At 51.9% G+C, this 15,876-nt stretch overlaps 1 protein-coding gene across 1 annotated transcript in view; it reads right to left on the bottom strand.

Moving 5' to 3' along the window:
• ANO2 (anoctamin 2) overlaps window positions 1-15,876 on the bottom strand; it is a 346,649-nt gene that overhangs the window by 62,728 nt on the left and 268,045 nt on the right. Inside the window, exons 15-17 of the mRNA XM_069489336.1 lie at window positions 3,402-3,513; window positions 1,085-1,142; window positions 826-926 (exon numbers count right to left, since the gene is read on the bottom strand). Of these exons, the coding sequence (XP_069345437.1) occupies window positions 826-926; window positions 1,085-1,142; window positions 3,402-3,513 (271 nt within the window). The remainder of the gene's footprint in view (window positions 1-825; window positions 927-1,084; window positions 1,143-3,401; window positions 3,514-15,876) is intronic.

Below are 15,876 nucleotides of genomic sequence, written 5' to 3' on the forward strand. Positions count from 1 at the left end.
GTGGTTTACAAAGAGCCCCAGGCCTAGAACAAATTGTCCATTTCATCCTGCTACAGAGAACTGACGAAGCCTATCCGAGTTACCCCTGAGCACCTCTGTTGTCCCCAGCTCTCTGCTGCCGGGCTGGCTGAAAGCATCCCCTGAAACTGAGTCTTTCTTAAAACCATGAAGCAATAGAAAGGAAAAGCAGAAGGTTATATTTTTCTTTGACCCGCAAGTTGATTTTAGCTTATTCCATCCTCTTTTTTTCTAGGTCTAGTACCTGTGAGTCAGTGTTTATTTCATGACTATCTCAACACAAAGCCTGAGTGAAGGAATCCTCCGTAAAGCCCTGGGCAGGGGAGAGAATCCACGGGGAAGCAACCCATTCTCTATTTCACCAACTATTCCTCCTGCCCCTCCTACGATTATATATTCCACATTTTCTTCTCAGAGATCTTCCTAAACAATTCCATGATGTTTAAACCTTCATATTCATCTATCCACCATACTGAAAGTCTCTTTTACTCATTCACTGGGAGGACAAATAGCATTAAAAATATTATGCACTTTGGGGTGCAAAGTGCTCTGTCATTTATTAGTTATGTGTAGTCAAGCAAAGAGTAAATCACTCTGAGCCCCAGATATCCCAAACCAGACTAGCAAACAAGGCTAATGGGGAGTGGGGAGGTTGCCCCATGGGAAAAACTATTGGAAAATGGACAGAGGAGTAAATAACCGAGCTATCTAAGAAGAGGTGAGGCGGTGGAAATCCTGCTGCAAGTCTGGCACTTCTGGGGGAGCCCCTGGCAGTGAGGGGAGAGGTGAGAAGAGCTCGTTACTCACGGGACTCCAATCTCAAAGATGTTGTTCTGGATCAACTGCTTCCCCAACATGATGATGCTGAGCTGGATGCAGAGCTCCATGAGGCAGCCCCCTGGAGCACACTGCGGGCAGGAGAAGATAAAAAAGGACCGGTTAGACCAAGTGGCACTCAGAGAAGCAAGGGCATGCGTGAAGCCATGCTGCAATGGGAATGAGAGTGGGGCTGGGGGTGCACCTACAAACCACTAGCCAGGCATGGAACCCCAGTGGCTGTACTTGCCTCTTCCATGCGGTAACCATCGAACACATAGACATAGCTTCCAGGCCTGCCCACAAACCTGAAATCAGACAGTGTGGGAAGAGTTAGGGGGACAGAGCATGCAGGGCTGCTTGAGGACTCGTCTTCTGGGGGGAACAGCCAGCACAAATGTCCTCCCCGAAAGCACTGGCCAGTGCTGGCTCATTCAGGAATGGGAGCTCACACCTTGTTATGGGCTAGCAATCTCCTGTACCACCATGGTTCACTTCTTAAGCCAGTCAAATTCCAGGGGATGGGGGTGAGCTGGGCAGGGGCTGAGGCCGGGCCTTGTGTGGGGCTGTGTGTGTGTGCGTGTGTGTGATAACTTCTGACTTAAGCACAGTGAAGTCTAGGTTATCTCTAAGTGTACTGTCTGTGCACCTTCTTCCCTCAACTCGTGTGAAGAACTGGGTTCTGGTTGCAGCTCCTTAGTGAGGGCTTCTGATTCCCAGGAAAGGAAGGATGAGATGGACTCAAGGTGCAAATAGAGATTCCTGGGATCAGAAAAGGAAAAATCCTGACTTTTTCCTGAAAATATTCAAAGGAATGGAAGAGGCCTGCCTCATTCCTCTTCCAAATAGAGCCTATTTTATTGGGGGATAATAAGACCAAGCAGGAGGAGAAAGCAGAGCAGTAAAAGCCATCCATGGCGCCAATCAGAAGAATCCTGCTTATGGGCAACGGCATCACCTCCACACCTGAAACCCTACACAGCCACTTAAGCCTCAGCGTTAATCTTTCCTTCTCTGAGGTCTTCTTGCTGTCTCTGTTCCTAATCGTTCCCCCAACACTTCCTTATACCTTTTATTACAGCACTTACTGCACACATAGTATGCTGTTGCTAAGACTATGTCTTCCAATATTCCACAGTTCAGCTACGGGTCAGGACCTGCCCTCCTGTTTTGCCTAGACTATCATATGTGTGTAATTTGCTATTGCTATCAGGTCTAGTTAGACAGCGCCAATGAAGTAGATATTCATCAATATGGACAGGCTCCCTGCTACTATAATTCATGACAGCCAAGGGCAGAAGCATTCAGAGGGGGTTGTATTTGGGTCAAAAACACCCCATAAGAAATAACCAAATGTGGATGAGGACAGTTCTCGCTATCAATGCCTGCCTAATGAGCTTTCAGTTCTAGGGAAGCTTTCCTGATATCATTGGTTGATGTCTATTGGGAAATCTCCTTGTAGGTGGCCAACTGGCCTGACCATGAAAAACAATTTATCAAAGTGATTTTTACATCCAGAACTATTGTATAGAGAAGAATTTTCTTAGCCCTTGTTCATGGTTCTTGAGTAGAGCCTCTAAATCCTTGGAATGTCCAGAGTGAAAGGAGTGTCTGTTATTCAGGGCGGGCCCTGGGACTATACCTAAATTTATGCTAATGAGATTACTCAAGGTGGGGGCAGGTCATGCCGGAAAGATCAACCACTTTCCTTGGGCTTTGAGCCATGTAATTGCAGCCTAACCTCAGGGCACTAGAGATTGAGTCCAGTCGTAAAGCAAATGATCTAATCAATCATGCCTAAGTAATGGAACTCCAGTAAAAACTCTGGACACCGATGCGGGAGTGCGCTCCCTGGCTGGTGATACACATCAGTGTGGCAAAAGGGTGACACATCCTGAGGACATGGAAGCTTCATGATTACGACCCTCCCCCCCCAAAACCTTCACCTACATGCTGTTTCTATTTGCTAGATTGGATTTATACCCCTTTACTATTATAAAACTTCAGTTGTAAATATAGCACATTTCAGCATTCTGTGAGTTATTCTAGTGAATTATCGAACCTGATGGGGAGGTTCGAGGAGGAGGAGGAACCCCAGAATTTATAGCCAGTGGGTCCATTTCCCACTGGAAATGGGAACCCCAGAGCATGTGACTGGTGTCTGAAGTGAGGACAGTCTTGTGGAGAACTGTGCCCTTAACCTATTATCTTCTGGCAGTTAGCATCAAAATTGCATTGCAAGACCCAAGAGTCACTGGCTAGACAGGAAATTTCCTCCTGCCTCACCCTCAAAGTTGGGAGACACCAATTCTCCTAAGATTCTCCCTTTAGGGCCCAGAACCAAACCCCTATAAAGTTGCCCTGGTTATCAGGATCTGAAGATGCTAATTCAAAGTTATTTAGGGCTAACATTCCTGCTTCATGAGCAGCCAGGTGGAAACGGGGGTGGAGAATGGGACTGAGGGTGTGAGTGACAATGAGGACAGGCTGATCCTACTTGTCCTGACAGTGGAGGACCCAGTCTTAGTGACAAATTGCCTTTCCATGTGTGACACCATTATACTCACCTCCCCTTGAAAAAGGCCACATAGAAGATGGGGGAGTAGGCATTGACAAACTTTAGCAAGAAAGCTTTGAGTATCAAGCGCTCTTCAAAACTCTGTTCTGTTTTCGGAACCTCTGCAAGAGAAGAGCGAAGTTGATGAGACAGAGGTGAGATTTCTTACCTCTCCAGAGTTTTGACCTTGACGTGAGCCATTTTCTCTCATTTGACTCCTTCGCAATAGAAACCAAGAGACCCAATCTCTCTGGCACATTAGAACTGAATTCATCTGGGAAGCCCCAGGTGGGTTGCCAGGTAACATGAGGCTACAGAAGGCAAAGGGTCCGTGGGATCACCACGTTTCTCCTTCCACCTCCCTCTTCTTGTCCACTCAAGCGATGGTTTCACACTGTGCTTCGCAAAGTGGGGCTGAGCAGGCAGAGCTTTGACCACCGCCCTTACTTCATCAAGGGGAACGCAACTTTCACCTAAATGATTGCCACTTCCACAAGAGTTTGCTTGAACAAAGATATCTAAAACAAAAAGGCTTGTTAGCCATTGAACTAGAATTAAGAGGGCACCATGGCATTGTTGCTCTTTCTCCCTCCCTTCGTGTTCAGCGGGAAGGCATTCACCCGCCTGTCCTCTGGGGAGCCGAGACATCTCCTGTCCACTCACCCAAATGATGAAGGCCCATCAGATAAGGTCAGTGAAACAAGCACAGCCTGAGCCTAACGTCCCAGACTCACAGGTCACGGTCCCAGTGTGTCTTACCGGGTCCAAGCAGAAGAGTCAGCTGACGTTCTTAGAAGGACCCTGAGAAACTCTGAGCAGGAGCCTCACAGGTGCCTTCAGAAGACTCGAGCCACAGCGGGAGCACGAGGGGACAATTGTGCAGGAGGCTGGGAGGGACTCACAGACCATGACAAATGGCTTGATAACCAAGGTAAGGGGTTGCAGGGCGTTCTTAGTCCATTTGGGTGCTATAATAAAACACCACAAACTGAGCAGCCTATAAAACCAGAAATTCAGTTATCACAATTCTGGAGGCTTAGGGGTCCAAGGTCAAGGTAGGTTCGGTGTGTGGTGAGGGCTGCTTTCTGGTTCCTGGATGGCACCTTCTCACCGCGCCCTCCCATGGTGGAAGGGCTGAGGCATCTCTCTCGGGTCTCTTCTACAATCCCACTTATGAAAGCGCTGCCCTCATGACCTAACCACCTCAAAGGCCCCACCTCCTGTTAAACACCACCTTGTGGGTTAGAATTTCAACATGGGAATTCTGGGGGACACACGTATTAGGCTCATAGCATGGAACCGCATTCTTAGGGGCAGAAGGAAAGCGCCACCCCTGCGTCACGTGGACCGAGAAGCACAGTCTGCGAGTGTGCTGAGCACAGGAGCACGATGCCATGGCCGGGCCAGCCGTGGAGCTCTGTGTCCAGACGAGACCAGTGTGTGAACCTACCTAATATATATACATACAGCTTTTGTAGGATCACCGAAGAAACGGACACAAAATCCTGTTCTCTCCCCTGAATACACTTCCCTGGCCCATCTCAAGTGAAAATCCTTTGCATCCTTCTCCAAATCAAATCTCCTTCCTGAAGCTTTCCCAGACACTTCAGCTGGCAGCAATCCTTTTCTGTTTTCTTCCTTAGTATTTTATATCTTCCTGAATTAATTACCTACACCCAGACCCTTTGAAAATTAACAATAGTAGTACCTATCGCTGATTGCCTGTGTCTGTCTGTTTGGATCCCCCTAAGTCAAGGATTTAGGAGTAAGTAGTTTACTTGGGAGGGGCCCCCAGGAAGCTTGGAGAGGATCTGGGATGGTGACACAGAGAAGCGGGGAGAACCCAAGACAAATGTGCTCATGAACAGGTTAGTGCTGCAGTCAGCCGGGGCTCCATCCCACTGGGTCCTCCTCAGGGACCATGTGACGCACACCTCAGAGTCAGCACACTGAGCGGGCAGCAAGCAGGAGCCCCTCGTTGGCTGAAGGTCATGGTCAGGGTCCACTCCCTGGCACTTCCAGCCTGTCCTGTGTACGGGCTGAGCCTGTTCCCACAACCAGAGAACGGCTGCAGACAGAGTGCTGCAGGAAGCCACAGGTGCGAGCAGAAACTACCTGAAGGTGACCCCCAGGGCGGGCACGGGGATGGGTGTGCAGCATGAGAGCACCTGCTCCCACCTGCTCTACAGAGGCCACCGTGCACAGGCGTGCACCTCTGTCATCTCACTCCAGCCTCCTTCCCTGTGCGAGGTGGGTGTTATGTTTCACTTTTATAGATGACAGGAACTGAGGCCCAGAGAAGTTGCAGCCTTGCCCAAGATCACATAGCAAGTAAGACAGGTAAGATGTGAACCCAGTCTGCCTGCCTCTAAGGACAGTTTTTGCTATACCACACCTTGAAATCAGGGTGTTTGATCCATCATGGTTTGCGTCACACTCTCTTTCACCTCCCTACCCTCCACCCCCAACTTACCCTGACGCACCTATGAAATATTTTTCACTTTCAGTTCACATTCAGTGAGCAGTGGCTATGTGCCAGCCGCCACACCAAGATGAATTAAGACTTCCCCTCTGCCTTCAAGGAGCGTGACTGAGCACGTTCTCTCTGGAGAGCCTCTTGCTCACTGCTGAGTCTCCCCCAGACGGACCTGTGAGCAGCAGAGAACCATCTCCTCTCTCGTGGCAGCAGGGGTCCCAGGAGAAGGAGGCTGCATTGCCATGATCTAGTCTGCTGCGCAGCGCAGTGAGCCCTTAATTCACTGTCCGTCCTGGAGCACAGCTTTGGGGACTGGGAGGCAACACCACTGGCAGCGATGACGACTCCTCCTACTGGTGCGTCACCAACCACCTCCGCACTGCACAAGTGCATGTGCAAAGGCCACCCTTGTGAGGCAGACCAAAGCACCTCGGCCTCTCCTGAGCCTTGGAGAGCCTCTAACGTGCCGTTGGCTTCCAGAGACGCAGGCTTGAAGATCACCAAGACACAAAGTCTCTGCGTGGGGACCAAGATGCCCGAGCAGCTCAGTGGGACAGAACCACAGTGAATAGGATTACTTTGTTAAGCATCTTCAACTGCATAAGGCATTGCTCAGAAAATATTGCATTTGGTAAAAATTTTTAAATAGATTTGATAAATATATATATAGACACATACAGATTTTAATATTAAAAATGCACCTATAGCAAGGGTTATGGCAGGGAGAAGAACCCTGGAATATAAGAGCAGACCCCCGAGAGCTCTGCCTGCACAAGGCCTCCCGGGCCTTCTGGGTGAGAAGGTGAGGCAGAGGTTGGCCAGGGCTCCACTAACGCACGCCCTCCTCCTGGAGACAGGGCTAGATGGGGGCAACAGGAGAGAGCTGGGACCAGCGTCTTGCCCTCAGCCTCTGCTGTGAGCTCTCTATTCTCTCTGTCTCTCTCCCCTCAGCTCCTGGGGAAGACGTCAAGGCCCTAGAGGATGGTGGCACCAGCAGAAGGAGGAAGCCAGACCCCTGACCACCAAGTGGAAAGCTGTCCTCAAACACCCAGCTGAACTGTGCCAGGGACAAGAACTAAATGCTGGAGATTTATTGCGTTTCTACAGAATGTGCTTCCGTAGCTAAGGTGCTTAAAGTGACTACGGCGGGTGGTGAAGGGGATTCTGGGAGAGGCCGGTCCCGAGATACCAGTCATGACATTCCTAAACGAAGACTCCAGCTCTTGGGAAGTAGGACCAGTGTTTCCGAGAAGGCCCAACGGTCACAGAGGGTGGCAAGGCCTGTACACCTGCTGAGCCAGTGGTCGCTTGTCAGTGGGGAGAAGTGGTTTTAGAGACAGTGTTGGGTAGGACGCTCTGACACTTTCTAGTAAAAATCATCCGGAATTGATTCAGACGTCCTCTGATCAGCATATCCTCCAAAACTGAGAGAGGCAGACAACATTCTGGAGGCCTAAGAAAGGCCTGCGATAATTCGGAGAGGAACTTTCAAAGCTGGGATGCTGTAGTAAAACAGTACGTTTGGAGAACGGTAGGAGAGCGAGGGAGGGGCTTCCGACATAAACCCCAACCGCACCTGCGATGGCCCAAGCCCAGCAGAGGCTGCTGGGGAGACAGCCACTGCAGAGCTGCACCCCGGGACCCCCCGCCCTGGGAGGGGACTTGATAGTGGGAAAGCAGAGAGAGCCTACGGTGCTGCTTCGCCAGTGGCGCTGCCTGCCAGGGAATCTGGACACAGCAGTGTAATTCTACGGGAGATGAAGCTGGAAAATTCTACCGTTCTGTCCCTGAGCTGGGAGAGAGTTTAATGGTTTTCTCCTTCTTGACATGCCTGGGTGGACACAGCCCCATGAGATCAAAGACCTGGGCAGTTTTGGGCAGTGCCGCATGGCCTCATCCCATGATCATTTGGATAATGATCTGTACTCACCACGTACAGCTAACACTGCCACTTCTGTCACTTCTTCTCTGGTTTATGCACGTTAGCAAACAGCTTATAAAATCTTGAAACTCTAAGCCCTTTCCCTCCCTGCTACAAATCCTGCCCATCGCCGAGGCCAGTGCCACCCTGTGTGACTCACACACATCAGGTCCTCACCGGCTAAAGATTCCACATCCCCTTCATTTGCCCAATCTGTCTACCCTTGACCACAGGAGACAATTCAGAGGCCCAGGTGGAAATGTCTGCCATTGATTTCCAAGGTCACTTTCACTCTTAAGACCTCATAACTCTGAACCCTCATCTGGCTTTTAAGCCTATCACCCCCCCCACCCCTGCTCCCATCCCCCCACCCCCTCCATGTAGTGTGGATGGTTTTTTACAATGAGTGAGGCCAGAGAGGGACATCTGGACAGACCACAGCTGTTGCCAGATGTACTGTACCATGCACATTTATTGAATGGAGGGATGGGTGAATGAATGGGAGGAAAAAAAATTATTTGGAAGAGTGAAAAAATATCTGTCTATACTAAAAATTCCCTGTCACATTGCAAGGAGGACAAGCCCTAAGGAGGGACTTTTTGCTGAGCGGGATGACAGGTGAACCCACACAGGAGAGGAACAGCTCAAAGAGGGTCAACATGAAATAAGAGCCGGGAGGACCCAGGAAGGGGAGTCAGTGTGATGGGAGGGGAAGGGCAGAGGGAGACCAGGCGGCCAAAGAAGAAATGCAAGTGACAAGTGGGGAGGCAGAGACCCCAGTGGGAATGTCCGTTAACTGCTGATACATGGTTTGCAGTGTGGCTGCCTCCCTGCCTCCCACAGAGTCTTTAGTAAAGACTCATTGAAAGTACCCTGGATTTGCTCTTGGGGGACGTGCTGGAGGACCTAGTCCTACTTCAAGGTGGGCACAGAGGCAGGGGCAGCGCCTGCCCACAGGGCCCTGGGGGATCCGGGTTACAGATGAGACTCAGGGGAGGAGAGACAGACACAGCGGAAGGAGGAAGAGGAGATGGGGAGGAAGAGGAAGAGGATGGGGAAGGAAGGAGGAGGAGGAAGAGGGAGAAGGAAGGAAGGAGAAGGAGGAAGGGGAAAACCACATAACAGAATTTTAAATTTCTTTTCAGTAGGCATTTGAGCCTCTTCCCAGTGTGCCTGACGCGTCCATTTCAACAGCAATGCCACCGCATCACATCTCTTTTAAACATTTTTGGGATAAGAAAATTAAAGCCAATGCCACCTAAAAAATAAGTACACAGGTCTGAGGGTGTGAAAATTTGGAAAACTTATCTCATAATCATGTGTAGAAGGGCACTGGGATGAGGTACGGACTGGCACGTGTCTTCAATTTCCTTTTATAATCCCCTTTGAACTGTGTGCACTCAGCTCTCCCAGTCCCTGCAGGAATTCCCTCCAAGGTCTCTGAAAAGGGAATCTGGTCCTTTCAGATGTCTTTGCTCCAACTGAAAATGAGTGGCTCCCTTCCTCCATGCTGATAAATCACAGGCCTGGCTATTATTTATTAGCTTTATTTCTAAAAACAGTAGTAAGCACCCGTGCCTGTGCTTTAGGGCCATGAGCCACCATAAATAATGGGCATTTCCAATAAACAACCCAGATCCACTTGATAGGCCACTAAATCAGCTGGGTGCCCCCGCCCAGAGAAGCTCTGAGCCAGGGTGTGTGCCCGCGGGGCCTGCTGGGGAGGGGTCTCAGGGAGCACCTGGCCGTGAGGGCAGGATGGGGGAGCCCCAAGCCTGGAGCTCGTTTGACTTCCGGATCCCTTTCAACAGCCAACACAGGGAGCCTGGCCTGCCCGTGACAGACTACGTGGCTGAGGAAGTGGAGCGAGCAGCCCCATAGTCCACTTGGGAACCTGCAGACGTGACACCTACAGGTCAGGAAGGGCAGTCTGCGTTTCAGGCCACTGGGCAGGACACCCTCACAAGCACAGGTCTCTGGAGAGGACACGGTCCAGCCTGTGCCTCATGCAGCTCCAGAGAAGGAGCCTTTACAGTCCATCACTATGTGGGTGTGAGCGGGAAGAGTGAGATGGAGAGAGTGTGGGAAGGTGGACAGGCACCCCCTCCATCATTCATGTGCCCCGGACATCCCCCTCCTGCAGGAAGCATCCCCAGGCTGATTCGAGGCCATCTGGAGGTTTCACCTGATCCCTACCCATGGGAGTAGATTCCCAGCAGAGGGCAGAGTCCATGTGGGGCCAGAAAGGACAGTCAGGGAGGGGTCCTGTGCACAGCCATTGCCACCTCCCCCGCTTCCTTCTAAGTGATAACCCTCTGCTGCCTCCTGTCATGAAAAAATACGAGTGCAAATGACCCAGCTGTAAACTGCCTTGGAAAATAATTAGTATGAAAGCCCAGCTTTGTCCCACGGGGCCAGCTTAGGACTCAAACTCCCCGGAGCTCCATCCTAATCATATGGAAGCAGCATGGTCAGCAAGAGGACACCAGCTGCAGAATCTGGATCTTGGAAAATCAGCTCCTCTTGACTGATGTTCCTAACAGCCCAGCCAGCAAGTGCATAACGATGGCAGCGAGACAGAATGAGGAGACGGCCAAGTGACTGTCTCCACCAGTGCCAGCCCTGGCACCGCCCTGGGCAGAAGCAGGGACCTGTGTGGCTGAGTCCAGGAGCAAAGGTGCCTGCTCCTCCTCCTGCCTCTCCCCAAGGCAGATCAAGCCTTTGCAAATAGCAATGTTTTCTAACAGCCCAACCGTCTGGTCTTCCCTCCATTTGCGCATGGGCTGGGGTGTGGAGAGACTGTCTGAGCCCTCAGTGTGGTGGTGTTGCCATGCTGTGCCCTGGGGCAGGACTCACCCTAGGAAAATCCAGCCAGATGGGAAAGTCCGTGGCCAGTACATCGCCTAAGGGAGCTGAGAGCACCTGAGCTGGAGATTTGGGACGGTGTGGGCAGCCCACTCCTGTGCCCTGGAGAGCTGCTCAGCATGGGGGTCTCTCCCTTAGAGTCAGGAAGGTAACTCTTGTCCCCAGACAAAGGAACAGGAGACCTACTGTGCTGGCTACCAGCCTAGCCCAACATGATAATGTCCCTAGGGCATCTCTCTTTAAGGAAAAAAGGTACCTAAACAGGAAGGATGCACCTGAGAGAGACTTAGAGAGAGAGAGAACATGTCAGGATGACACTCAAGTTTAGGTGTGAGCATTGGGTGGCTGGTGGAAAGAATGGGTGAAAGGGAACAGGTTTGGAGGAAAAATTAAGAGCTCACAGTTGGGTACATGAAGTTCTTGGGCTCCTATCCTTTTGTCCCCTGAGTCACAGCCCAAGGCAGGGGAGCATTATGTGAATCGAGAACTTTCCTTCAAAGTACCCATGGACCAGCTTTGAAGAATCAGAACTTTGAGCAAGTCAAAGCCTCAAAGTGGAGGTTGGACTGGGCGATTCCTGAGCCCTTCCTGCCTCCAGGCTCCTGTGTCCCATACAGAATTCACAGGCTGTGACAGAAGAATGGAGGGAGCTCCTGGGCTGGAAATCAAAAGACGTTTCTATCCAAGAGTCCCCAGACAGATGAATTTATTTTCCCAAGCCTCGATGTCCTAATTCCTAAAACCACACCTTCCCTAAACATGTGGGGTGAAGAGCAGGGACCTAAAGCATGGCAAGCTCCACGCACAGCGTGAGGGCTCAGACGTTGCTTCCATTGCTGTCGCGTGGCAAGGCGCCGCCATCTGAGACTTGCACATCTGTTTCCACGTCTTTAGTAAAAGGGATGCCAGCAATTTAGCTGAAAATCCCTGACAGGGTCCTTTTGGAAGGTCAGGGGTGAGCACTTTGGCATCACTTGCAGTAGCAGGGTCCCCTGAAGTCACTGAGAGTCGCCTCCTTCCGCAGGGAGGTAAGACAGAGTCTCACCAGATCTGTTGTGTTTTGAAGGCATAAGAAGACAAGCTCTGTGCTCCTAGGGTGGTTTCCTGGGAGAGGAGGGTGCCCTTGGCTCTGTGTGCTGGAGAGCATCCTGCAGATGCAGGTGGAGGTGCATCTATGTCCTGGAAGCAGGGACCCTGATGCTGCAGCCCCTCGACGGAGCCCCCCCCTCCACCGAAGGAGAAGAGTGTCCTCCCCTGAGAAGCTCACGCTGTCCAGGCCTGCAGTAGGGAAGGGCCAGCTCAGCAGCTGTCCAGCCTCTCTTGTTGGGTGGGACAGGGCTGGTATCTGACAGTGTGGTGTAGCAGTGAGACTCCAGGGCGTGAGGGGCTGGTCCTACCCCTGTTTAAGTGTGGATGTTGGCCCGAACCCCTCCATTACTCAGGACTGCAGCAGGGAACAGGACTGACCTCAGCTGGTTCAAAGGAAGCGAACCTAAGGAAGAGCCTACTGACAGCAACGCAGGGACAAGGAGAGGAAATGGCACATCTGAAGCCCAAGAAGGACCAAGAAGGAGGACTCATCCTGCAGGAGCTGTCGTTATGGTTATGAAGGGCTGCCAGGAGGCGGGCGAATCCGGGACAAGCAGGGAAGGGACACTCCAACCCCCCACTAGGCGGAGAAGGCGTCTGGGGAGAAGAGCTGCAAACAGAGACTCCACCGCAACCCCTTCCCTTCTCTCTGGACGGTGTAAGTCCCTGACTCTCAGAGAAGCCCGAGGGGAGGGGGAGGGGGAATCTACGGGACTCCTTGCTGACAGCAGACGTGAGTGCTCCACTGATTCAGCAGAGAAATGAAAGCGCCGTGTTCGTGGCTATAGCTCATGTTTGGGAAGGAATTCCAACCAGTTACACTGAACTGTAAAAAGCGTAATAGCAGTATTACCAACAGTAGTTTCATATAACCGGTAGGAACTCTCCACACACTTGGGCTATAACCATAATCACATCTTTTTATTAACAGTAACACCCCACCACCACCTCTCTCCTTCCCAGACAACATTCAGAATAATTTAAACCAACAGCACGGAGGGGGTCCTCCCACGGTGGGGGCGGGAATCACTCCAGCCACACCCTTCCCAGGCCTGCACTCCCCAGCGGAGGCCACCCAGCGAGTCAGGGGCCGGGGGCAGGGCGGGAGGGACTACACCCCAGCAGACCCCACTCAGGCCAGATTTCAACACCCCGGCACTGTGGTCTCCCCCCAGGAAGGCGAAGACCCCACTCCCCTCTCCAGCCCACGCCTGGCCTGGCCCCGCCACGTGTCCTGGCTCTGAAGGTCTGTCCCTGAGCAGGCTGTGCTGCTGTGAGCAGACGCCCCTCATCCCAGGGCACTGAGCCCAACAAAGCCAACACTTTCACCCTGCACTCTAAAAACACACATCGTCCACATGTAGAAAATTAGCTCCATCCATACACATCCAAAATGTTCTCCTTAGGAGCTTTTGGTGGCCCAGCAGCCGTGTGTGTCTTTGGTAAAGATTCCTCCTCCCTTTCCTGTTCTTCCCGCTCTTCCCTCCTTAGCAGTGACACTGCCCTTGGTGGAGGGCAGCCTGGAATAGGTTTAGACTGAAGACGTCCTGGTGGCATTTCCATTTTTTAAAAATTTCTTTCTGTTTTTAAAATTTAAAGCATGCGGGACCCTGCAGTCTGAGAACCTTTGATGCCTGTGGGCCTGTGAAACAGGTGACTGTCCTCGGAGCTTGCTCCACTGCAATCTCCCCTGCCGGGGGCATCCGGCCCCTGGGCTGTCCCTGTCCCCAGAGGACCCCCCACTTGTCATTCACATGTCTGGTGCACTGCATTTTAAACCTTCTGGAGCCTTGGGTATGTTTTCTTTTGCTTTCCCAACAAATTTAAACTTTCCTGGGGAACAAGGGCAGCTCCACCTTACAAGGCACTAGAGCATCTGTCTCAGCAAGGACACAGCCAGACTCACTTCTTACCAGCTCTACGACCACAGGCCTGTTATTTACCCCTCTGTGTCTCAGTCTCCGCTTCTCTAAAACGGGGGTAAGATTACCTACCCGCTGGGGCTGTTTTCATGATTACGTACACTGATGCAGGTAAAGTGCCTAGAACAGTGTGCGGCACAGGGTGAGCAGTGTGCGTGTGTGTGTGTGTGTGTGCGCGTGCATGTGTGTGTGGTATGGTACAGGATAAGCAGTGTGCGTGTGCACTCGTGGAGTACAGGGTGAGCAGGTGTGTGTGTGCGTGTGTGTGCATGCATGTGTGTGTGGTATGGTACAGGATAAGCAGTGTGCGTGTGCACTCGTGGAGTACAGGGTGAGCAGGTGTGTATGTGTGCGTGTGTGGTATGGTACAGGATAAGCAGTGTGTGTGCGCACATGTGTGCGGTGCAGGCTGAGCAGGCATGCGTGCACACACGCTCACACACCCCTATGCACTGTATGCCCTGGTCAAGTTTCTAAACCTCTTCAGCCTTCTCATGAGTAAAATGAAGGAAATGACCAATTCCCAGCGTTGCTTCGAAAACCGTGTGGGACAAAGTCTGCCACCCCAGTGCCTGGCACGTGGCAGGCACCCAGTAAAACTCAAATCCTTTTCCCCAACTCCTCCTCCGTCCCATCCTGGCCCCACTGCAGGAGCATCGGGCAGCGACGCTCAGGAGTGAGCTGTCAGTCATGTTTAAGCAGCGTGCAAGCATAGCCATTTTCATAAGCATTGGTGACTTTGATTAGACTCAACAGTGTTTCTCAGTGCCTACAAGGAGCCCAACGCTGTGACCTGGAGAGCGCCAAGGTGAGGAAGAATGAAGTGGACAGCTCCACTCCCCACCCCGGCACTCTGCACAGAGTTTTGAAAAGGGAGGACAGGAAGGAAGAGGAGGAGGCAGAGCTGGAGTTGGAGAACAGGCCTATCCAGGCAGGCCGATGGCACCTGATTACTCAGCCCGAAGGCCTGCAGTCAGGCCCACCTCCGACCAGAGGAATCCCCAAAGCCGGAGTACAGATGGGCCCCTTTCCAGGCCAAGCCTGACCCATGCCTATGTCAATTATAATAAGAACCTACAGTTTTCAGCAGCACTAGGCAACCCACTCCCAGGTGTGTGGGCTCAGGGCACAGCACACCTCTAGGAGGAAGCACACCTCGAGCTGGCCGGCTCAATTCCCCGTCTCCTTGCCTCGTGCCCGAACCTCCCACCTGCCTGAGCCCTTGGTGTCAGGGTCCTAGTGACTTCCGAGCCTTTGCTTGCTTCCTCCCCCAGGACCTGGAACACCTCCTGTGACCCCTCCTGGAATGAACAGATTTCTGGGGACTAAGACAGACCTCATCTCACCCGTTCACTGGAACCCTCACCCCTCCGACACATACTCCAGTTACTGACGCTGCATCTGCTACACACTCTGCGCACTGGGCCGTGGCTGGCCAGGCTCCCCCTCAGCCAAGGCTCCAAAGCTTCATCCATTTCCCTAGCAACTCCACTCCCACCACCCCAGGGTTCAGCCCAGTCCTGCTTCACCAGTGCTGTGTGGCTTCCAGATTCCAGTATGTCCTGCACCCACGCCCACTACTGTAGCTGTTATGGCAGTCAGGGAGACAATGGCTGTTTTTGTCTACCACTGCTAAGCTGATCACTCTCAAGGCACTTAACAAATGTTGCCTTTTGTCATAAACGTTTGTAGTAAGAATGGACTTCAGACAGGCCTGACGTCTGGGCCTACTGAGGAAGACCTAGGAAATTGGTCCCCATCACCCAGCCTTGCAGCAAACACTTGGGGACTTGCTGGGGTTGTTTACACCAGCTGTTTGCACCTGGTGAGCCCAGCACGTAGTCACAGCCTCCTCAACTATCAAGCGATCTGGGGCAGGAAGCCAGATGGGTATTAAACCCAGCGTGAGAATAGTGAAGGAAGCCCCTGAGCCTGGAAGACTTCTCATTCCATTAGGTGGCTTTATCCATGGCTTAGTGTCCCTGTGGAGGCCTGGGAGAGCCCTGAAAGCATACCTCTGCCATGGGTATACCAGTCCCCTCCTGCTCCGTAGGGCCATCTCTGCTACTGTGGGCATTAAGGATCGTCAAGTTTCTGATATCCTTCTCGCGTCTTCAGTCACTATATCCTATTATGACAACTTTGCATTTGCCTTATTTATCTCAATATTTCCTCAAATCCTTTTGTAGGCAGGCGGAGTTGAAAGAATGAA

Source organism: Eulemur rufifrons, chromosome 16 (assembly GCF_041146395.1).
Source record: "Eulemur rufifrons isolate Redbay chromosome 16, OSU_ERuf_1, whole genome shotgun sequence".
Lineage (NCBI taxonomy): Eukaryota > Metazoa > Chordata > Mammalia > Primates > Lemuridae > Eulemur > Eulemur rufifrons.